The sequence below is a fragment of the Quercus lobata genome, chromosome 2 (genome assembly GCF_001633185.2).
Source record: "Quercus lobata isolate SW786 chromosome 2, ValleyOak3.0 Primary Assembly, whole genome shotgun sequence".
Lineage (NCBI taxonomy): Eukaryota > Viridiplantae > Streptophyta > Magnoliopsida > Fagales > Fagaceae > Quercus > Quercus lobata.
In genome coordinates this window covers 42,058,649-42,083,464 of record NC_044905.1, presented here as the reverse complement: position 1 = coordinate 42,083,464, position 24,816 = coordinate 42,058,649, and the positions used below count along the sequence as shown (strand labels likewise).

General features: G+C 36.1%; 1 protein-coding gene across 2 annotated transcripts; it reads left to right on the top strand.

Annotated features, from left to right (window-relative positions):
• The first annotated feature begins 2,307 nt into the window (after positions 1–2,307).
• LOC115975645 (golgin candidate 1) lies at positions 2,308–20,599 on the top strand. 2 transcript variants are annotated; one of them, XM_031096517.1, is made up of 21 exons: positions 2,308–2,460; positions 4,234–4,314; positions 4,762–4,808; positions 4,897–5,514; positions 5,630–5,692; positions 6,634–6,711; positions 6,825–7,028; positions 12,109–12,165; positions 12,314–12,388; positions 12,465–12,536; positions 12,815–12,877; positions 12,973–13,071; positions 14,585–14,656; positions 14,865–14,933; positions 17,607–17,654; positions 17,761–17,856; positions 18,046–18,122; positions 19,380–19,425; positions 19,543–19,641; positions 19,724–19,768; positions 20,080–20,599. In XM_031096517.1, exons 1-21 carry the CDS (start codon positions 2,433–2,435, stop codon positions 20,149–20,151), a joined length of 2,109 nt encoding a protein of 702 aa, XP_030952377.1. In that variant the 5' UTR covers positions 2,308–2,432; the 3' UTR covers positions 20,152–20,599. The 2 variants fall into 2 exon arrangements, with proteins under 2 accessions (XP_030952377.1, XP_030952376.1); XM_031096516.1 differs by having other exon boundaries at positions 14,579–14,656.
• Positions 20,600–24,816: the final 4,217 nt, after the last annotated feature.

Sequence of the window (24,816 nt, the reverse complement as noted above, 5' to 3'; positions counted from 1 at the left end):
AATAGAACCCACAAAGCCAACGACCCAACTCAGCAAAACCCACAAAAAGCTAGCGACCACCAACCACCGACCACCAACAAAACCCACAAAACCATCAACCACCAGCAAAGCATCGACATCAACAAAACCCATAAACCCAAAACCACCAACCACTAACAAAACTCATAAACCCATCAGCAATACTGACCACCCCAAAACAAACCCTGAATCAGAAACACAAACCAAAACCCACAAAAATCCAACACACCCACAAAAAACCAAATTCTCTATCACCAATCCAAACCAAAATCGACCCACTACAAAACCCACCACCGCAGCGCCACCACAAAGAGGAAGAGAGAAGAGAAATTGCAAACCCACCACCACAGCGCCGAATTTGAGCAGAGGAGATTGAAATGTCGCCGAATTTGAGCGGAGGAGAGCAAAACGTTACCGGTCTGAGCCAAAATCATCGGATCTAAGTAGATATGAGAAAAATCATCGCCGGAGCTGAGCGAAAGAGGGATGATCGTCACCGGATTTGAGCAGAGGATGGTTAATTTGAAGTAGTGCATGGTAGGTCGAGTCAGGTGGTTGGGGTTGCTCGGTTTGGTCAGAGGTTATGGACTCAGAGGAAGAGAGAGAGAGAGAGGCGATTCTGGAGAGAGGAAAGAACAAAGAAGAATGAAGAAAAAAAAAAGTAATGGTGTTACAAACCGTTTGGGAATAAGTACTAAGAGCATTTGCAGCAGTGTAGCTATATTGCTATATTTTAGCTACACTGCCGCTAAAATGATGCTCCAGTAGTGGAGCGCTCCACTGCTACAGTGCACATCTAAAAATAGATATGCACTATTCATGAGAGCAAAAAAAATATATTATTTTAATCAACTGGTTGATTAAAATAATGCCTCTCTCTCTCTCTCTCTCTCTCATCTCTGAACATCACTCTCAAGCTCACTCTCTCACTCCAGCCTCTTACTCTCTCACTCCGGTCTCTCACTCTCTCAACTCCGGTCTGCCGCCGATCCACCCCTTTTGCCGACCCAACTTGCCGACGTGATCGGAGTGCTTGCTCGTGGTGGTTTTTTTTTTTTTTTTTGCTGTGGACTGCTAGTGGTGGTGGTAGTTGTGGCTGTGGTTGTGGCCGTGGCTGAGAAAAAAAGATTGGAGATTTGGGTTTTTTTTTTTTTTTTTCCTACTGTGGACTGGTGGTGGTGGTGGTGGTGGTGGTTGTGGCTGTGGTTGTGGCCGTGGCTGAAGAAAAAAAAATTGAAGATTTGGGTTTTTTTTTTTCTTTTCTTTTCTTTTCTTGCTATAGACTGGTGGTGGTTGTGGCTGTGGAAAAAGATTGGAGATTTGGTTTTTTTTTTTTCCCTGCTATGGGCTAGTAGTGGTGGTGGTGGTGGTGGTGGTGGTGGTGGTTGTGGCTGTGGCTGAGGCTAATGGTAGAGGTGGTTGTGATTGATTTTTTTGGATGGTAGGATTTATTATTTTATTGTAGTGGTTATAATATTTTATTGTAATGTTTATATTATTTTATTATGTTGAAAGCTAAAATAGATCTACTGCTGCAGCATATGTGTAAGTAAAATAGATAAAGTAATTTTTGGTGGAGCTAAATAGCTAAATATTTAGCTCAACTGTTGTGGATGCTCTAAGATAATCAATTTTTAAATGTTGTGGATTTTATTGGCATTTGTCCAAACCTCATGGGAGGTTTGTGGAATTTACCCTAAAATAAATATTAAATATTAAAAAAAAGACCAAAATAGCATCATTTTAGGGACTTAATGGCAATACTAGATGGCTAGTGCATACTCTTGGTACGATTATTACTCCACAAATATTAGTACGAATATGGAGGGCAATGATCAAGGTTCAAGTTTCTAGAATAGAGTTTCACATACATATATACTTAGATTATACGGTTCTAATTATGGTGAAATTTAGAGTGTGAGTTTTTCAAAAGAGTAAAAAGAAAAAGTTAAAAAAACTAGTTGGGCCTTAAAAAACAAAAACAGAGGGCCGGCTTCTTGGCTGGGCTGGTACACCGACAAATCCCTGCAAAAGTGCGTACAAAACGATAAGTGAACGATATGATGAGATTAGAGGAGAGGAACAGCGAAAGGTAGAATAGTCGTGGTAGCACTTGAACAATACCTGACATTCTTCAATATTACTCGTACACACACAACACAACACACGCAGACTTCTTAACTAACGACTGCCCTTCTTCACAAAACGATCCGGTGCGCAAAAGCAAAAGTAAAACGCAGATTCAGATTTATTTATTTTTAAATGAGTTTTTGATTTGATTTAAAAAAAAAAAAAAAAAAAAGCATTTCATTTTCATTTAAAAATTGAAAGTGTGGGGGAGTATGGTTGGTCTCTCCGTCTCCGACTGGTTGATGATGGAATAGGGCGCAATTGTTTCGGATCCGAAATTCAAAATGGATTCGTGGCTTAAAAAAGCAGAAGGTGTGGATCTTTGTTCTTTCTTTCTCATTTTGCTCTGCTGCTTCTTCTTCTTCTTCTATTTGTGTTTTAGGTCTGATCCCAGCGTTATTCATTTTTTGTTTATCAACAAAACCTTAATTTTGAATTTGTAGTGAAGTTGATGCATTGGAATTGAATGAGAATGAAAATAGTTTTCGCTTGGCGGCATTTTTTCTTTTACTTTTACTTTTACTTTTACTTGGGGCATGGAATGTGTGAGGAGTATTCTAATGGAATCTGTTTAGCTCAATTTTTTCTTCAAGGTGTGGCTGTTTTAGGGTTTGCTTCATTGCTCAATTTCCTATTGGAATGTTATAAAGAAACTTATTGTTCAGATATGGTTTAATTTAAATGGAAAGAAGTGCGCGGCTTTGGAATGGGTGTGATCTTAAGCGTGAATTGTTGTTGGGTATGCTTTGCTTTGTTTTGTTTTCAATTGGTGTCAAGGATTTTTTAAGACCTATGTTGGGATCATTAATCTCTTGGGCGTTGGCTAAGAGACTTGAACTCAGGACCTCATGGATCACACTAAACCAATCCCCTGGGGTTGCAATTCAAGAAAATTCAAATTTTGTTTATCTTGGGAGGTTTTTTCTTATTTCTTTGTCCAATATCGATGAGAAAAGGAGAGATGACATTGGTCAGTTCTTATATTGATTTGAAGTGTTTGGTAGATGAAAATAATGGATAGCATACTTTAAATGGTATGATTACAGATTAGCTTTGTTGTTCTTGTGATGGAAATAGTGCCAAATAATGAGAAGTGATGTTGCAGCTCTCTGAAGGAAAATGTGGCTTGGGGATATCACTTCAGCTTTCTTTAATTAGTAAAAAGAAGATGTACACATTGAAGTAACTGATTTCATTAATCTAATTTTATCACAAGCTGATTCTTTATAAGAAGCTTACCTATGTTAATATATTAGTAGTATAACTTATGGAAGTTAATATCTCATGGCCTTCCGCATTATGGCTTTGTATCACAAAAACAAAAGAGGTTGGTTTTTACTTGTGTTTAAGGGTGACCACGGGTTCGGGCTAGTTAGGGGGCAAACTGTCATCTGACCTGATCACTCTTGGGTGCAGAAGTTTCAAACAGTCGCCAACCGAAAGGGGTTGGATTGTCGACTAAGATTCCTCTTCGAGTTGGCAGTCAGATTGCTTGGCTTCATTGGGTTGTGGGTGAGTGCTTGCTGAATGAGGGAGAATGAGCAAGCAATAGCAACAACAAGGCCATATCTGATGTGGGGAAGACAATAGTGAGCTGAGGCAATGCTGCTGAGGGATATGGTGGGTGAGGCAGGCAAGGCCAGCAAGGGGAGGGGGGGGGGAGGGGGTAAGTTCATTGAGGGATGATGAGGGCAACTAGGGTTAAGGGATGACAGTGAAGGAAGTGGGTTCGGGCAGACTGAGACCAGTATGGTTTGGGGATGCAAAAACCAATTCCACTATATTAGTTCGGTCTAAATCAGATGAGTTGAGTCGGGTCATCTGTTTTCTGCCCACCCCTACTTGTGTTTATTATCATCATTCTAAAATTTTTTATTTCAAATATAGTCAGTAAATAATTTTTCTTTGCATTTATTATATCCACATATAAAAGCTTTACATAATTTTTTTTTTCTAGTTCTTGCACTTTTGATTTTTAAAAGTACGTATTGTATGATTGAGTTGCCAAACATACAGAGTGATAAATAAACCTATGTAATAAATTAATCAGTTGTTTAAAAATTTGAAACTTTTGCTTTTGGTTAGGCTTTTTGGAAGTTGTAGATCGAGGAGCAAAGCGGGTTGTCAGCGAATTTTCTGATGAGCAAGCTGATTTGCAATCCACAGGTGTAGATCTTAAGTCTCTTGGCATCCTTTACATTTAATTATGCACTAAGCCACTGATGAATAGGACCAGAGGTGTTAAACTAGACTTTGAACCTTCATTCATGGCTTTATCAATTCATGGTATCTTTAATTCTATTTAACTATGGTTTTTGAGTAGAGGCTAGGATTGATGTTTGCTTCCTGAAGAAACTCTCCTGTTTCCACAAGAATTGGAATGCCTGTGGGATCCATGTTTCTGGAATTTTTTAGATGAAGAAGCAAACTACTAGGATTCCATATTCCAGGAAAGTTAGGCTTACTAGCTTGTATCCATAGTGACAAATAAACCCAAAATGACCTTCATAAAAAATTAAAGTGGTATTGTGATGGCTATAACTGGTATTGACTTTCTTTCATGAAAATTCTGGTGCTTATCCCCTTTTTGTTTTCCTTTTCTGAACTGTTAAGTTGCTAATGGGCAAGGATCTCAAGCCAAGAGAAAGTCAAAGACAAAGGTACTTGCGAGCATACCTGTAGCCATAAGTAGTTCTTATTGATATATTCTCGTCAAATAACTCTTCTTTACACATGTTGATTTTGCAGGCTCAAAAGAGAGTCCCTGTGAATGAATCTGATACTTTGCAGGAGCAAACTAGTACAGTAACATCCCTAGTAGATGTGACACCTGAAAATGATAGGGCTTCTCAATTAATTGAAAATGAAAGGACTCCTACTAAGTCTGTTGCCCAAACAAACGATGGCCTGCAGCATAGTATCGACAAAGATTCCCCCATGGTAGGCATTCCTTTAACAGAAACATTGGCAAATGATGTGGTTAAAAATGATGCTGATGATATGGAAGTCCTCTCAACTGTTGCTGATGTGGAAGCTGTCTCCTTACATTCAAATGCTGAGCTTGTCAATGAGAATACTTCAGATGTTCACAAAGAACAACCTCCTTTATCCTTACCTGCCAATGGAGTTAACATTGTTAACGAAGATGAACCAATTGATGCTGGCCAAAGTAAATCTGGAGACACAGATGGTGCTGGGAACATTGACCAAGAGAGATCTCAATCTGTATCTACTGATTCTCCCAGTAACAGTGATACCCAATTGAAGGATGCTGATGTCAAGGTTGAACCTCTTATCAATCAAAATAGGCAACAGGAGACTAAAGCTGATGGTTCTCCCATGAAAGTACAGGACCCACTTGATGAGGTAAAGTAATTAGTGCAGGGAAGACTGTACTGCACCATATTTGTTCAAGCTTTGTATCATCTTACCTGCCTGCATTTAGAGATTGTGTTGACTAGTTCCTTTAGTCCATGTGCAGGCTCAGGGACTGCTTAAAACTACAGTTTCCACTGGTCAGTCTAAGGAGGCAAGACTAGCTCGGGTAAGCTCTTTAAATTCCCTTTATTTTTTAATATTTGCATTTTGCAGATGTATACTATAATCAGATTGGTTTATCTTGGGATCTCTTTGGTCTACCTTTTTTCTATGAATTATATTATGCTGATGAAAAATGAATTGCCTATTTCTAAAATTTAATGCTGGCATCTGGTGGCTAAAAGTATGGTCTTTGCCATATTTTTCAAAAAAATAAAAAGTATGTTATTCTAACTGTTAATGGAACTAATGGAGCCCACATTTTCAATAACCAGCAATTACCAATGGAATGCATTTTGTCCTGTTGTTAGGATACAATATTCATCAATAAATTTAAAATACTGGTGGCAACCATTTCTGTTGGTTACTAGTTCATCCATAACATGGCTTCATCCAATGCTATCCTTTCAAGGACATCCGGCATATGAATATATGTTTATATGGGTGCTTATTTCTAAGGAATGAGAATAAAAGAATATCGAGAATAAGTTGTGTACTAGAGGATCAAAAATTTATGCAAGTCATGTTTATTAGAATAGACCTCTTTAGCAGGTTACATACAAATCAAACTATAGTCATTTGTTTGCTTTTATCATGTCTAGTGCAAATCAATTTGGGTTCCACCTGCATCCAGCCCCTAATTGGCCATGACCAAAGAAAAATTAATAGGATACAATTTTCATCTTATACATGATTGTTTTTCCCTTTTCTTCTATATTATAAAACAATCAGTTTGTTTAAACTATCTAGCCAAATGCAAACTGCTCTACCATTTTGATGTGCATACCTTTTAGCAACTAGTTGGTTGTCTGAGCGAACCATTCTATTAAGATGGGATAAGCATGCTCTATATGTGATCTAGAGAGCAGTCCACCCCCACAGAAGAGTAAATTGATGGTCAGAATATCCTGTTTACATGCTTTTCTAATCTTTGTCAGAAATGTTCAGGTCTGTGCCGGACTTTCTTCCCGTCTTCAAGAATACAAAAGTGAGAATGCACAGCTAGAGGAACTTCTCGTTGCAGAGGTAAAACAGCATTCCTGCCCATTTGAGGGTTGAACTTCCTGGTTTTTCTGTTATGATCTTGAAATTATGCTACTGAAGGAGTGATCTCACTAGCTAAATTGCTTTCTTTACAGAGAGAGCTGAGTAAATCCTATGAGGCTCACATAAAGCAGCTACAGCAAGATTTGTCTGCAGCCAAAGGTGACGTGTCAAGAGTAGAGTCAAATATGGTTGAGGCCTTGGCAGCAAAGAACTCCGAAATTGAGGCACTTATCAGCTCTATGGATGCACTTAAGAAACAAGCTGCTTTGTCTGAAGGAAATCTAGCTTCATTGCAGGTTCAACAAACTCACTATATGTATGATCAGTCTTTTCTAGTGTGCTATGCCTAAAGTATCTGTCTTCACCTGTCCTTTCATCACTCTTCATTTTCTACATTGATGTCGAATGTAAGCGTTAGTTCATCTTAAGTTGAAATAGACTGGGTCAAAGAGTAGGCATGATTAAACATGAAAATATGGTGCTCTGGCTATACATATGTGGTTTATCCTACCTTCTAATGCTATGTTTGGTTGGGGTGAAAAGTGAGAGGATGGGAAATGAGGGAAGGAAAAGGGAGAGGAAATATGAGGGAAAAGAGGGAGGAAAGAAATGGGGGTGGATGGAGGTTTCCACCTAGGCCCACCATTTTCTTTTACTTCCAAATTGGGAATAAAAGAGGAAAGAATTGGCATCGAGAAAAAAGTACAAAACTACCCTCACTTTTTTTTCCATCCTTCTACTTTTATTAATAAGGACATACTAGTAATTATTTCTCTATCCTTCCACTTTTTCATTCTCCCAAACAAACACGGCCTAAAACTCATCCTTCTCAATTTACTCTGTCATTAGTATTTAAAGAACACATTCTCTTAAAGTTTTAGCCAAAATAAGACCCTTTAAAATCGCAGAGTAGTTTGCTTGCACAAATGGTGTGTGTGTCAGAGCATTTATTAAGTCTAGGACCAAGGATAAGCAGAAGGCTTTTTTAAATTTTGGAAGGAAGCACAAGAATGTGCATGGATGTTGAAGCTATTGATGAAGATTTTAGTTGCATGTGTCGTGATGCCATCTGTACATGGGTAACAGGTTGTATATCCTGTTGCTGGGTGAAGGATCTGCTCAACATTTGCATCACAAAAGAGGATTGTGTCATCTGCAAACAAGAGATGTGAAACACTTTACCCACCACGAGCCTCCCATCAACCTTGAAACCCCGAAGTAATCCAGCTCCCTCCACTCTTCAATATCCTACTGAAAACCTCCATCATAATCTTTGTTCTTTTATAAGTAAGAAAGATGTATATTCAAAAGGCTACTTTATGCATGAAAAACATAAAGCAAACCAAAATTTACAAAGAAAAGAAAGAAACAAAGAAGAAAAGGAAAAAAAAAAAAATTAATTGCAAAAGAGGAGAGAACAAAGGAATGAAGGGAGAGAATCAATAGATGTGAGTCCCTAAGCCCGAGACCATTCAAATAGAGATCCACTAAAAGCAGTAAGCAACTGATCTCCGGAGCTATCCAAGCCTTTAAAAGTCTGCCTATTGCGCTCCTTCCACAAATTCCACAATAAGCACAACGGAATTAAATTCCAAATGTTAGACGAATGCTTCCCCAACTAATTCCACCAACCAAAAAGCAAATCTAGAACTGTTCTTGGTTAGACCCACGAAATCCCAAAAGATTTAAAAACCAAACTCCATAACAAATGAGCCTTCTCACAATGAAGCAGTAAATGATCCACAGTCTCCCCACAACAACGACACATAATGCATTAGTCAACAAAATCAAAACCCCTAAGTCTCAAATTGTCACCGTTAAGAATCTTATTCCAAGCTACAGTCCAAACGAAGAAGGAAACACACCGAGGGGCCTTAACTTTCCAAGGACAGACAATGGATGAAGAACCTCGCAACTTATTGTAAAATGAATGGATGTTAAAATCTCCATTAGGCTTCAACTTCCATCTCATTCAGACCCCAATATCTATTGAAGGAATATTGGAGTCGAAGAGAGGAAGAAAGTCATCCCCTGTACCCAACTTCCAATCATTAAGATCTCGAAATAATTGAACATCCCAACTTCTCCTTTCCCCTGCCCCTAACCTTGTCAAAGAAGACTCAACAGAGGCCTTCCTATCAGTGGCAATACCATACAGTCTTGGGAAAGCCGGTTGGAGAGGTTAATCCCCACACCACCCGTCTTGCCAAAATCTCACTCTATTCCCCATCCCAACAACAAATTGAGTATTTTTGCTAAAATCCTCCCAACCCATACGGATACTTCTCCATAAACCACACTCATGAACACCCCCTCCCAACTTAGAAGTCCATCCCCCCTACTCTTCCCCAAACTTCGAAGCTACCACCCTCCTCTAAAGTTGAGTCTCCTCATTCCCAAACCTCCAAAGCCATTTCCCTAGTAAAGCTTTGTTAAATGTAGTTAATTTTTCTACTCCACTGTAAGTTTTCTCATGCATTGTGGAGTGCAATTTTCGAGGTATTCAGGATCCATTGGGTATTGCCAAAGACAGTTAGCTCTTTCCTCTTTGCTTGAAGAAACTGGTTTGGAAAGCATCTGTCAACCATATGGAATATGGTCCTAGCATGTTTAATGTGGTTGGTTTGGACGAAACTTAATACATGCATCTTTGAAGACAATAACCTTACATCATTTAAAAGCTCCTCTTTGGTACTTCGTTTCAGTGGGCGCGTGTTTGGGGTTTTACGAATTGTATTTCCATTTCTGAATTCTTACACTATTAGATTAAGTTTTTGAACTTGCTGTATTTTGCCTTGATCAGAATGTTCACCATCGTGAACATGACGCTCAACATTTTTGAATAAAAGTTTTATTACCTATCAAAAAAAATTTTAGTTAATTTCCTTATACCTAAACCACCATTGGCCATAGGCGTGCACACTTTATCCCATCCTACCAAATGAGTCTTGTTATCACCCTACAAAAAGTCCCTTTGCAACTTTTTGATTCTGTTAGCCACATGAGTAGGAATAGTGAAAAGCAATAGAAAATAAGTAGGAAGACTAGATAACGTACCCTTGAGCAGTGTCAATCTACCACCTTTTGACAAATACAACTTCCACCCAGCCAACTTTTGCTCAATTTTTCCCAAAATAGGATTCCAAATTGAAGTAGATTTATGAGAAGCCCCCAATGGCATGCCAAGATAAATCATAGGCAAAGTTCCAATTCTGCAACCCAAAATCTCATCCAAAGCATGCACATTATTTACCTTTCCTATTGGAACCATTTCACTCTTCTGCACTTTGACCTTGAAGCCTGTCATAGCCTGAAAACAACATCCGAACATGAAGGATTTGCTTCACATTTGCATCACAAAACAGAATAGTATCATCTACAAATAGGAGATGTGAAACACATTCTCCAACACCCTGCCTAACATCAGCCTTGAAACCACAAAGTAAGCTAGCACCCTCCACTCTCTTCAACATCCTACTAAAAACCTCCATCATGGTAGAAAACGGCACAGGAAATAGTGGGTCCCCTTGTCTCAATCCCCTAGAACTACCAAAAAAAAATTAGTTGGAGAGCCATTGATCAATACAGAAAATTGAATCGTGGATATACAAGTTTGGATCCATTTACACCACTTCTCCCCCCAAAGCCCATTCAACAAATCCAAGAGAACCTCCCAATTCACATGATCATAAACTTTCTCAATATCGAGTTTACATATGACCCCCGAAATCCCACTTCACTCGACTATCAACACATTCATTCGCAATAAGAACTGAGTCAAGGATTTGTCTTTCACCCACAAAGCTATTCTGAGATTCTAATATCAACTGATATAAAACCACTCTCAAACGATTTTTCAAAATCTTAGCCAAGATTTTATACATTTCCCACCAAATTGATAGGCCGGAAATCTCTGATATTGGAGTCATCATTTTTTTTGGAATTAAGGCAATGAAAGTAGCATTAAGAAATTTTTCAAATTTATAATGTTGATAAAACTCTTCAAAGATAGCTAAAACATCTTTGTCCACTATTCTCCAACAATGGTGATAAAAAGCCATAGAGAAACCATTCGGACCGGAGCTTTATCCCCTTCCACATCTCTAACGACCTAAGGAATCTCCTCTTTCACAAACTTCCTTTCAAGCCAACCCCTCTCCATTCCCCCAATTTGGGGAAACTCCAAACCCTCCTCGAAAGGTCTCCACCCCTCTGGCTCATGATACAAAATTTTATAAAATTGTACTACCTGAGCAGCTACCTTGGACTCCTCCTCATACATCACCCCATCCGCCTCCAAGATACTCAGATGATTATGCGTTCTATGGGAATTAGCCAACTTGTGGAAAAACTTAGTATTATTATCTTCTTCTTTGATACATAACATCCTCGATTTTGTCTCCATGATATTTCTTCCAAAGAAAGAAGATGCTCCACTTTGGACCTCACATCAAACCTTTCACATTTATCCCCATCAGAGGTTCCAATCTCTCCTTCCTTAGCATCCAAAACTTTCAAGGCCTTTTGCAATTCTTTCTTCTGACAACTAACATTACCAAACTCTCAATGGTTCCATTGAATAATATCTTCTTTCAAGGCCTTCAACTTTTTGGTAAGCCTAAAACTAGGTGTACCAGAGAAAGAATGTCGATTCCACCATGAGTGAACTTTATCTGCAAACCCATCCGTCTTTAACCACATGTTCTCAAACCTGGAAGGACTTTTCCCCCTCACCATACCCCCATTCCCAATCATGAGAAACCAATGTTTTTCAATACCAACCAATTCATCCCACATGTGACCCCTATCACTATTTTCATTGGGGCCATAGACCCTTGAGTATACCCAAATAAAACCAGCTGCCACCCCTTGCCATCGAACCAAAACTGAGAAAGTTCCCACCATATCTTCCAACTTTTCCAAAACCCTTTTATCCCACATTATTGAAAAGACCCCCTCCCCTCCCCACCGCGATAGTCTGATCCGCATTTAACACAACCCAATCCACATAAGGACAACTCCACAAGCTGCAAACCAGCTATCTATCCATACCAGCAAGCTTAGTTTCCTATAAACAAACTACATCACACTTCCACTGTCATAACAAATTTCTTACCACAAGACGTTTCTGAGGATTGGAATAATCCCACTACTAATAGTTTTTCTAGTTAGGACAAGAGTAACCATGTGATTTACCTACTTCCATTTCCATCTATATTTCATTATTTTACTCCTTTGACATGCCCTGTATAATTTTCTTATTCCATAGGCAATATATGCTGGCTCTCACTAGAATTTACAATTATATGAGGTTCTGCTGAATCTTAGGATTTTTTTTTTTTTTTTTGTCTCTAACTCTTAGATTATTTTCATCAGGCAAACATGGAATCCATAATGAGAAATAGGGAACTGACGGAGACAAGGATGATGCAGGTAAGTTGGTTGGTTTTTTCTTGCATATAACATTTCCTATGTTTTGGATCCTTTGATGTTATCACATATGTATCTTATCATGAGATTATGAGATTATTGAGTGGTGGAATTCTTTTCTGAGATTTGTAAGAATAAAATTCTTTTCCAGGCCATGCGGGAGGAGCTTGCTTCTGCAGAGCGGAGAGCAGAAGAAGAGCGTGCTGCGCATAATGCTACAAAAATGGTTTGTAGATGAATTAATTTACTAATTATTATGGATTGTTTTCTTGCAATGTGATAACCTATATCTGATGAAACAGGCTGCTATGGAAAGAGAAGTAGAATTAGAACATAGAGCTGTTGATGCATCTTCAGCCCTTGCAAGGATCCAGGTAATGTAAGCACTCATGATGCTTGTGACTGATTGCTTAACATGTTACATTTTGAAATAAATTTTGAGTAGTCATCATCATCATCATCATTATTAATTTTGGAGTTCCACAATAGTATGCATTTGTCATAAGTGGTTCATTTTACTTCCTTTTGTGATAGAAACTTAGAAGTATAGTCACCTATCAAAAAAAAAAAAAGAAACTTAGAAGTATAGTCCTGTTATTTGACCATTATCTCCATCATATTTATTCATTTACCATAATTGCTTCATATTTAGAGAATAGCGGATGAGAGGACGGCAAAGGTGGCTGAGCTTGAGCAGAAGGTGGCACTGCTTGAGGTAGATTAAAAATTTCATCTCTTTTCTTCATAATGAAGGTTTTCTCTCTATGCCTGGTAAACTGTTTTAAATATATAACCATTATATGCAATTAGGTTGAATGTGCATCATTAAATCAAGAACTGCAAGATATGGAAGCTCGTGTTCGCCGTGGACAAAAGAAGTCGCCTGAAGAAGCAAATCAAGCGATTCAGGTACTACAGCTAACTTTTCAGCCATACAGTATAGACTCCAGAGGGCTTCTTGTAATTAAGTTTTAGTTGACAAATAATTCCTGATATGTAATCATTTACAGAGATCCAACAGTTTCTCTCTTATGACTTTTATAGTCTGATAACTGACCAATAATTCCTAATTTTCAAATAAAAATGCTTGAATTACTAATATGTTTACTCCTTGTGTGTTTTTGTGGTCTTGAAGTACTAATATGTTTACTCCTTGCATGTTTTTGTGTGGTCTTGAGGTACTAATATGTGTGTGTATGCTCGCACAAATATTGTTTCACAGTGGGCACCAATTTTCTCTAACTCAACTGGTGCCTTCTTTTCTTGGGTGGAGGATGGGGTCATGGGTTCAAGACCCATTGGGTGAAGTTATATTTATATATATAAAAGAAAAACAGTGGGCCTTTCAAAAATGTAGAAGTTACTCTCTCTTTGGGATGCTATCTTTTCATTTTTGTCTTTTGGGTAATATTTTCAATGATTCATAAGGACAAAGAGATTGAAGAGGATCTGAATTATAGGGTAAGAGTACTGTGGATGAAGTGCATTAGGAATATTGTGTGATCGTAAAAAATACCTATTAAGTTAAATGAAAATTTTATAAGACTACTATAGGGCTAGCTATATAACATTACCAAGGGAATACCTAAAATAAGATTAATTGTTGTAAAAAAAGTATGTGTCAATTAAGGAGGTACCAGAGAGTATGACTTCAAATAGAATAGAATGATATAAAGAATAAATGTGACAAACTTTGATTAGTTTGCTGAGGATCCGTAGCCGACCAGAATTTTGTTGTTTCTATAAGACTAGTGCTCTAGTAAATATGGGGCCAGTAAGAAGCAACATGTTCATAAATGAGTGTTGTTTATATGAGAATGTTAAGATGGATAAGTAGAAATACAAGGAAAAATAAGATTCGACATGAGAAATTTTTTTTAAAGATAGGTTTGATCATGTGTAGAGGAGAAAAATTAATGCATGAATGAGGAATAGTGAGTTGATTGAAGTTTAGGGAATGCAAAAAGTTAGGAAGATCTAACATAAAATTAGTAAAAATTGTAAAAAAATGATTTGTCAATTGAGAAGGTAACATTGATTCTTATTTCGGATAGAATAGAATGACAGAAACAATTACATGTGGACCTTGATTAGTTTGTTAAGGATCCACAATTGACCTCAAAATTTTGGGAGTACGGCTTGGTTATTTGTTGTTGTTGGGTAATATTTTCAATGGCTGATAAATTTTAAATGTGAATATGGTTCATTCCCCATAGGAACACCTCTCCTGTTATTTTCAATGAAGCATTATGAAAATATCCAAAAGGAACACCTCTCCTGTCCAATAGTTTACTTATGAAACTATTCTGCTATTTAATTCAATAAGTTTTTCCTTTGGTGGCAGTAACAGGAATAGTTATTTATGGTAATTTGTTATAGGTATCCATCTAGTGACATTTGATTTTTAAATATCAAGATGCAGGCATGGCAGGAAGAAGTCGAACGTGCACGCCAAGGCCAGAGAGATGCTGAGAGCAAACTCTCTTCTTTGGAGGCAAGTTTCATTTGCTTTTTTCCTCACAATTCTTAACTCCGTTTAACTGACTCTTAACCTCATCTGGACTGTGGTCAGTTCCTTTTTCAACTTAGAATTCCTTTTTGCCTGATGATGTTCTTGTTTATATCTTGTAACTTTGCAGTGTAATTTTTTCTGGCCAGGTTAAGGCTTTGTTTGCTATTACTTTTTATATGTTTGTTCTCAGGCTGAAGTGCAAAAAACGAGAGTAGAAATGGCTGCAATGAAGAGAGATGCTGAGCATTATTCACGTCAGGTAACCTCTCTGATTGATCCCACTTTTTTCCTTGTAGATGATGTGAGCGGACCATGGTTTTTTATGTGTCAACTTGAATTAATTGAAGCTTGAAAAACCATGGGTGTTATAGTTCTTGTTTCTATGCACTTTAATTTGGAATTAGATGCCTCAAAATTTTGTAAGGACATATAGACTTTATAAAAGCTTGTTGGCAAGGAAAGTTTGGGTGACATCATAATGGTGCTATTTGGATGGTTGTCCCTCATTGTTTGATTTGGTGCATTTGGCGGGAGAGAAATAACTGGAGCTTTGAGGATTTTGAAAGGACAATTGCAGACATAAAACTTTTCTTCTTCAAAACTCTATTGTTGTTACTTGTAGGCAGTCATTCAATATTTTTGGTTCATGCTTTGATGGATGTTTGTAATTTGTGTGTTTGATTGTACTTGTCCCTAGTGTACATTTCCTGTATACTTGGGTGACACTTTTGATATTTTAATAAATTTTTCATTACTTATCCAAAAAAAGCTTGTTAAGTACTAGTGGTGGCTAAATGTACCCTTTATCATCTTGCTTTAGTTCTTGCGATGTTGACTTTTATGTCATGAGCCAGATGGTCTTTTCTTGCAGCTTTGACTAGGTCCTTGGAGCAACAAATATTGGTTCTGTTGTGTGTGGGAAGTCATGTCAGAATATATATATATATATATATATATGATAAACAAACCAAATTAAATCCCCAATGAAATAGGATTTTCGGGATAAGTAATAAAAAAATCATGGAGAAGTTCAAGCAACTCTATTTTTAAATCCAAGCAATCTTACTTTTGTGATTTTACTTAGTCAGGGTACCCAATAAATCTTGATTTGAATCGCTGTCTTTTCTTGGACTCAATTCTCTTTAGTTATCTGGGAGATGATACAAATAAAAAAACAAGCATGGGAGCTATAATTGTAAACCACAATCGAATCTATGGTTCTATGACACTCATGAGCTGAAAGAGACCTAAATTGTCTTTATCCATTTCTGTATATCACATGGGAGGTTTCATGATTGACAGTGTAAAAGAATGCCTGAAAAAAAATCTGTCTACATTATAAAGCATGAAATGGTATAATTGAATGGTAAAGCACAACCAGGAAGAGAATTTTTAATAAAACATCTATTCTCAAAGCTTAGACATTGTGATTGAAATTTTTGCATTAAATGGGTATTACATTTTTATAGAAAGAAAATTTTTTCATTCAGGTATGATTTTGAGTTGTATATGTACCAATTTGGCTTCTAAAATTACTGATGCTATACTGGAGCTTTGAGAAATGAGAACTTTTGTTTATGTCATTGCACTACCCTTTCACCATTTTGACTTTTGGGACATTTCTTAAGGGAGTGATTTATGTTTTCTATTATCTTTTTCCTTTTTGAAAAAAATTTAAAGTGATTTTACCATGGGTTGGAATGGGTGAGGAATTCAAATTCCATTTAGTTAATTGGAATGTTTGTTGAACTTCAATTTGTGATGGCGGATTGGGGATCGAGAACCTAATGTTGTTAATCAGGTTTTGCTGGGAAAGTGGTTGTGGTGCTTTGGGATGGAAGAAAATGTGTAGCGGAGGGTGTTAGATTTAAAGTATGGCACTTGTTGGGAGAGTTGGTGTTCTAACGAGGTTAGGGGCCATATGGTGTGTGGATTTGTGGAGGAATATTATAAGTAGATGAGACTGTTTCTTGTGTTTTATCAGATTGTTGGCAATAGTTCTAAAATTAGTCTTTGGCATGATCTATGGAATGGTGAGACTACTCTTAAGGAGAGGTATTATAATCTTTTCCTAATTGCTAGGGATAGAGATGCTAAGGTGGCAGATTTCTAGAGCATGGAAATAGTTTTTTTTGTTTTTTTTTATTTTTTTAATTGGAATCCTCTATTCATTCAAGTGGTGTGTGACTGCGAAATAGAATCTGTGGCTCAATTATTGCATGACATATATGCCACAAAGATTCATCATGGGGGGGTAGATAAATTGGGATAAGATCTGTTCAAAAAACAGGGCTTCCAAGTGAATAGCTACTACAAGGCATGGCAGAAGGAGAAAATTATTTTGCTTGGCAGAGAGCATTTTGAAAGTATGTACCGCCATGAATGTGGTGCATAACATTAGGTATATGTGACTACGGATAATCTAAGGAAGTGATGATTATCATCGTGAATTGGTGTTTTATGTGTAAAAGCCATGGAGACAATGTGGCTCAGCCTTGTTTACATTGAGTAGTGACTTGGGAATTGTGGTCTTTGATTTTCTGCTTGTTTGGTGTTTCATGGGTAATGCCTTATTTTGTGTGGACTTGTTATGTCTTAAAGGGACATTTTGCTAAGAGAAGTGGTCTGAGAAGAAATGCCTATCTCTTCGAGGGGAAAGAGCTACTCTTGATGAAGTTGGAGGTCTTATTTTTGAATACCTTCTAAAAATAAACCTTGACCTCTCATACTTTTTGTACTACGGACTCTCTAGAGTTTTTGTACGCATCGAGTTTTTGTTAGCCTTTATTGTCTTTTTCTTTTATTTTTTGCTTGGACTTTTCCTTTGTTTACTTCCTGTGTACTAGGGTTGTGTCCCTTTTGTGCTTTTTCTTTAATTGAATTTTATTACTTTTTTTTTTTTAATTGGTTGATAAAAACTGTCCTTGAACAGGAGCACATGGAACTAGAGAAGCGCTACCGTGAACTAACTGATCTGCTGGTAACTTGAGCTCAGAATTGTAGTCCCCTAATTTGGTTATTAGATGATATTACATATCCAATATTATTTTGAGTTTTTTTATGTCTAAATTTTATCTATTATTCAGTACTACAAACAAACACAGTTAGAAGCCATGGCTAGTGAAAAAGCTGCAGCAGAGTTTCAATTGGAGAAGGAATTAAAGCGTCTTCACGAAGCACAGGTATGATGCTTGCTGCTTTGCTTCTTGATTCATATTCATTTATATTACGGAGTTCAATCACTGGTTTTTTTTAATATGTTTTGGTTTCAAGGGGAGGGGGAATGGGAGATTTGAAGTATCAATCACTGTATATCTGATTATTTCAGTTGTCATTGGTTTTGCTTATGATTTTGATGTTATATTGAACAGGTAGAGGCTGATAGAAATAAAGTGTCCCGCCGGGCATCAACATCTTGGGAAGAAGACACTGAGATGAAAGCACTTGAGTATGTTGATTGTTTTGTGATCATTATTAGGCATTTATACATGCTTTCTCTGCTGCTTTTGCCTTGTCAATAGCAGAGCATATTGAGATATGTTGTCTTCATCAGTTTTAAAGTTGTCATATTAGCTTTTCCTAACCAGACCTGACTTTTTTGTGTGAAGTTTAATTGTTATCTCTGAATGTGATTAACATATGGTCATCTCTAAGTTGTTCTAGAGCTTTTACATGTCATAGATATTGATTGCTGTGGACATATCATATATTGAGGAGATGAATATTTGCACAAACCTCAAGGATTTCAAGTTTGAAGAGTAAAACCTTGAATTCTTTTCATAGGCATAATAATGCATTCTTTACAGTTTGTCCTATGAAAAAAAAAAGTATTCTTTACAGTTTGTGTATTTACCCTGTGTTCATGAGGTTTTCCCTCTTTATCAATCAAAAGTATTACTTGTCAAAAAAAAAAAAAAAAAATCTTGGAAGCATTTTAATCGTGTGAATTGGCGTTACTGATCATTGAATAATGAGCAAAGAATTGGGAGAACTTGTGGATTCCTCTTTATTAGAGTTGGTCTGGAAGCAATTTGTGAGTTGGTGGACTGATTTGTTCCAAACTGATGAGTTATTGGGTAGGCAGATAATCTGATAAAAACATAGTCGGTCATCACTTGATTGGTTGAAAGTCATAGTGGTTTAATGCTTCTTATTTACTGAATTTATTATTATTCCATGACTAAATTAAGGAAATGGAGGTCTTTCTAGGAAGCACTATGACAACTAAATTTCTTGGCAGCAATGCCATTCAACTTTACAAAGCCTTAAATTACTTCCACTTTACACATACCATGACTGCCTGACCATTCTCTTTTCTTTCTTTTTTTTCTACTTCTCTCTCTCTCTTCTTTTTGGAGTCCTGTAGTCCTAGAAATTACCACCACCCCCCCCCCCCCCCAAAAAAAAAAAAAAAGGAAAAAAAATACTCTCTTATTTAAATCACTGCATATTTATCCCAAAAAAAAAATTCACTCCTTGTTGACTTTGTAATTTCAAGTATACTTTCTCATTTTGTTCAGACTTCTCTACTTTTGCTAGCTCCAACTTTTGGTGAAAAAGTTTTTTCTTGAACTTTTCTGGTATTTTATTGATTGGCTTTGTACATATGCTAGTGTCTCTATATGAATGTGTGAGCAGCAATTTTGTCTTGATTTACAATCTTTCTATCATACTTGCAAATTTTCTTATAAAGTAATAATTACAGGCCTCTCCCCCTTTATCACCGCCACATGGTTGGGGCAAGCATACAGGTCTCTGCTCTCATATCTCACACCATTCTTGCCCTCCCTTTCTTTAGTTTTGACTCCGTTATTAACTTTTATTTTTCTTTTTTTGGGATAATTAACTGTTAAACTTACATTGTACAGTTGCAGAAGGCAGCAAAACTATTAGATACAGGAGCTGTCAGGGCCACAAGATTTCTCTGGCGGTACCCGACAGCTCGAGTTATCCTGCTTTTTTATTTGGTAAGAACAGTTCAAATTGGATTAATTTTGAAGATTACGGAAGGATTTGAATTGTTTGATAACTATGAGAAATCATCTTCAGGTATTTGTACATCTCTTCTTGATGTATCTGTTGCATCGGCTTCAGGTATGTATTTTTGGTAATTTGTGCAGGTGTTGTAAGTATGCATTCAGCCATGATACTTATTGGAATCTTAATATGTACACACACACTGTTATAAACTCAATCTCATGATGAGAGGAAAAAAAAAATGGAATCGGTGTCTTCCAGAAGTGATGCACCCTCTTGTGCCCTATATAATTTTGCTTCATATGTATGTGTGGCTTTCAAAATCAAAACTAGGGTTTACCCCACCCCATGCCTCGCTCACTGAATCCTCATGACTTGAAAGAAAGCTATATTTGTCTAAGCATTGATGTGTCTTTTGCAATGTTTAGGCACAGGCAGACAATTTTACTGCTAGAGAAGTTGCAGAATCTATGGGACTTTCAAACCCTACCTTACCATGATTGGTCAGCTGCACCAATTGGAAAGTTGGTGCAAAGGGTTTCCAAAGGCCTCATTTATTTTTGCAAGGGTGCATCTCTTCTAATTCTGGACAAGCATGGAATTGCTTGAGAATGAAGCAACGGAATACAGACATATATAAAATGAAGGTGAAATTTTTTCAGTCTATTTTTCATGTTATACAATCATTTGAGGAAATAGTTGATCCAGGAGAAACTGCAGCTAGTTGGAATTAGAACACTGGATTCGGGTGAAGGTTGACAGTTGGCTGCATCTCTTCACGGTCTTGGATCAGCATGCAATTGTTGATATGTCACTTATTACATGTTTTTGTGATTGATTTGTAATCCTTTGACGCTGAAATAATAGTCAAAGTGAAGTCACCATGTAGATTCAGATTTCTGCTCTGTGAATATGAATTTTTCCCTCCTATTCTTTTTTTCCGGGTCTTTTTTTTTTCCTTTCTCAGTCGTGATGCTATTTATAGTTTTTATATTGGGTTTGTTTCGAATTTACCCGACCAAATGATTTCACTTGTCAACGTCGGCAAGCTTTGGGCTTCAGGCCTTTTGCTTAAACCTATTTTTTTGTCTCACATTAACCAAATAAACAAATAAGGTTTAAAGTCTAAACTACACCCTTAAATTTTAAGGAGAATTTTGAATTTTGCACCTTGAAATTTTAAATTTTGAATTTTATTCCATGAAATTATATTTCGTTTGCATCGGCAATCCTTCTATTCTTATCTTTCGTTAAGGACCACATAATCACCATACATGCTTAGTTTATTCAATAAAATAATGTAACGTCATTCTTGTAGCTTAAAAGAACGGAAAATATAGACTGATGGGCTGCTGATACAAACTTAGTAGAAGGGATAAAATCCAAAGATCTCTAAATTTTAAGGGTACAGTTTGCACTTTAGCCAATGAATAAACTAGTATTTTTGAAAATAAACAAATTAACCAAGCTCATTAAGTAGACTTGTGCCATCCCACCCTTGGTTATCAGTACCTCAACTTGGATTTTAGGATCCTATATCTGCAAAACGTCCTAGATCTCACTATATCTCTACTATAGTGAAATTCGTGTGGGACCCTGATTCAGAACTTATAGGATCCTAATCCCATAGAGTGCTATAAAGGAAAAGTCAAAAAAATTTGCATATTTCGGGTCTCCGAATGAAGTCCAAAGGCCTCAAACGGATAAAAAAAAATTGTAATAAACAGATTAGCCTAGTGGCCTTAGCCTAATTTGATAAAACAAAAAAAACAAAAAACATTTATAAAAATATAAACAAAATTATAGAAGACAAAAGAGAAACTAGACTATTTAAAAAATCCAATGGTGATGCCACTGTGATAGAGACCATCAATGACAAAAGGTGTTTTCTTTTATTCTTTCTTCTTTTTCTTCTTCTTCTTCTTCTTCTTCTTCTTTTTTTAATTTTTTTAAATCCGCTAACAATGACAAGAATGTTGTTTATAAGTATCAACCGTACTTTGAGGAACTATTCGAGATAACCAAAACTTTGGTTTTGATGATTGAATGTGTTTGAGGTGTTGTTTGAAGCATTGTTATTTTTATATGTTGTTTATGTGACATTAGGTATTGACATTGGTAATTGCTTTGAGTTGTTTATGTGAGACATTATGGGTCCGTTTAGGACTCGCTTATTTTGCTGAAACTGAAAACATTTGCTGGAAGTACTGTAGACAAAGATAAAAATTAACTCAAATAGTAAAGTGTGACTTATGAATAGTACCAAAAAGAGCAGTGGGTTCCATGAATAGTAGCAAAAATAAGCTGAATAGTAAAATAAGTTGGTAAAAATAATCTTTGAGTTACTTAAAACTTGGTATTTGTGAATTGTAACTTTCGAATTTTAAACTTTGTTTATGTATTTATAATTTGGTATTTTGCATTTTATTAGTAATTTCACTAATTTATATAAAAAAATTCAATTTTTCTTTAATATATATTAGGAATTATAATTATAAGCATTTTTAATATATTTTTTTAATTGATGTTGATACCCATTTTCGCAACACATTTTATACAAGCCTAATTCAACCAAGCCTGACTTCCTTTTGGGCTTAATTAATGTATTATATTTTATTTTATTATTTTAAACATGACCCAAACCTATACAATTTATTGGGAAAATTGAGGAAGTGTAATTTGGAGGGTATGGGTCAGTTCCTTTCAGACCTTTTGCATAAGCCCAACACATGCATGCTACAAAGTGGGCAAGGGATGCTGGTTGCACCTCAAGCTCATGGAGGAGGTCTTATACTTGAAATTTCCACCCCAAAAGAGCTTTCATGCTCTAGCTAACTATGACCTAACTTTTCTGCTCTACTCTCTTTTTGCCTAAAATACATAGCTAACCCTAAGTGGCTAACCTTGTCTGCTACAACAACCAAACGCGGACTCCGAGGGCCTGCCATGTCTGGGAAACATTAGCCTATGAATTTAGGCCACTCCATTTCCCAAATTATGCAAAAAGCAAGCAAACCCTTTTACCTAACTAAAACAAATCTGACCATAACCTCTTTGATTGATACCTTGGGGTTCAAAGCCTCTTCTATTGACAAAAAACCAGTCATTTAGAGCACCCCAAACTCAATACAAAAAGCCCCAATCAGATTCAAAATGAACCAACTACATTTTCCTCACAGAGCTGAAACTTGAGACCAAAAGCCTATTTAGTTAGCTAACATCCTCATAATTCTAAAGTTTGGGGGTGGAAATATGGGTACAAGGGAACCTTCTCTCTCTTCCTCACAACCTCTCTCAATTTTCTCTTCTTGCTTACTGTGGGTCGAAATTTCGAACCTGTGTGCTTTTTCTACATTTTCTTGTAGACATTTTGATTTCTCTCTTGTTAAAGTACCATTAGCCTTTTATTTATTAAACATTTGGAATTTTGGGCTTGACTCTCACAAATAAACACTTCTAAAGAACCTAAGGGAAGATTTGGGATGTTTTCACATTTTCGGCCTTTGTCGCAAAAACGTCCCTAACAATTGGAAAGTAGGATCTTATGATCTTAGTACTGATCCTACGATCCGATTCCCAAACCCTCTCACCTATCCTGTGTAGGATTTCAATTTTGATAATCTTGATCCCACCCCACATTGAATGGCCCATATAAAAAAGGGTCCAAGACGGTTTTAGAAATTAGAATAAAATACTTAATGGTTTCTAAGTCAATTTCATAATTGAATTTTTAAATTTTTGTTCTTGGTAAAATGTGTTATTTGAATTTTCTAACGGTATTAATATTTAAATAGATATTAAATTAATATTGTGTAATTTTTATTTAAATGTTGATGATTTTATAAAATCTATTTTAACAATAAATGAGGAGGATTTTAAGAATTTCATGGAGGAATTAGTGTATAAAAACTTTAAAGATACTAATCCAATCAATTTTTATTCTCAATGCGAAAATGGTGTTAGGCTAGATAAGCTTTTTGTTATTAAAAATGATATAAGCGGAAGTGAAAACATAGATATGTCCTTTTTTTAATTTTTAATTTTTTTTATCTCTAAATATTAGGAGGACAGGGAAAGTTAGTTAACTCCTCTATGCAATATCAAATTACCTCTATTAAAATATATAGATTTGTCCCTTTTTTAATTTTTAATTTTTTATCTCTAAATATTAAATATTAAGAGGACAAGGAAAGTTAGTTAACACCTCTATGCAATCTCAAATTACCTCTATTAAAATATATATTTCAAACTACTCTTAAAAAAATTAAAGACACATTAGGAAAAAAATTACCAACAAACATATACGTATAGTTTTTTTCCCTCCTGTTTTTGATCTCTTGAACATATTTACTCTCATAGTCTCACATTTCCACTGACTTCATATTTCCAATAACAAATGATTACTTCATTTTACATGTTTCTTCATTAAGAATGAAACCATGACTTGGAGTTAAGGAGGCCGAAGTATAAACAAAAAAAAAAAAAATCATTATAAAACTCCAAATAAGCATCTATTTAGTATTAACAATTAACACTAATTTTGATGACATTCATAGTTGAAATTTGATGGAATGACCGAATAGTTTAATTCATAGATTAATTTTGATTTAAATTTTTTTAAGGGTAGGGCTTTTTTATTTTTTTTGTAAAATTGGTTGGTTGGACTATATTTTCTTTAGCTTTGCTATTTGTGAATTTTTTGTTGTGTAATTTTATTTTTGGATTTAGATCCATAATTTTTTTTTTATGACTTTTAAGAGGGACAATAATATTATTGTTAGGGGGGCAAGTGTAATTTTATTGGACCAAATTGCTAAGATCAGCACCTATATATATATATATATATATATATATATAATATTTCTTTTTAAGATTTTTTTTGGGGGGAGACTCTTTTTCTTTTGAGCGTAAGCCAATGGTTGGCATTGGTGAAAGCAAAACCCTCTTCAAGCATCTACGTGTGGTGTCTTTGGAGATCAGACACTCGCAGTTCTAAAGCAAGCGTAAATGGGCTTGTCCTTATAACGTTTGAATTAGCACAGTCCAATGTAATAGATACATTTTCTCAGATAAAGAGTCTACTTGAAAAGACCACCGATCCAAATGTTAAGCGGCGTCTTTCTTAAATGCTTTGAACTGTACAAAAAATCTGTTGCTGAAACGCT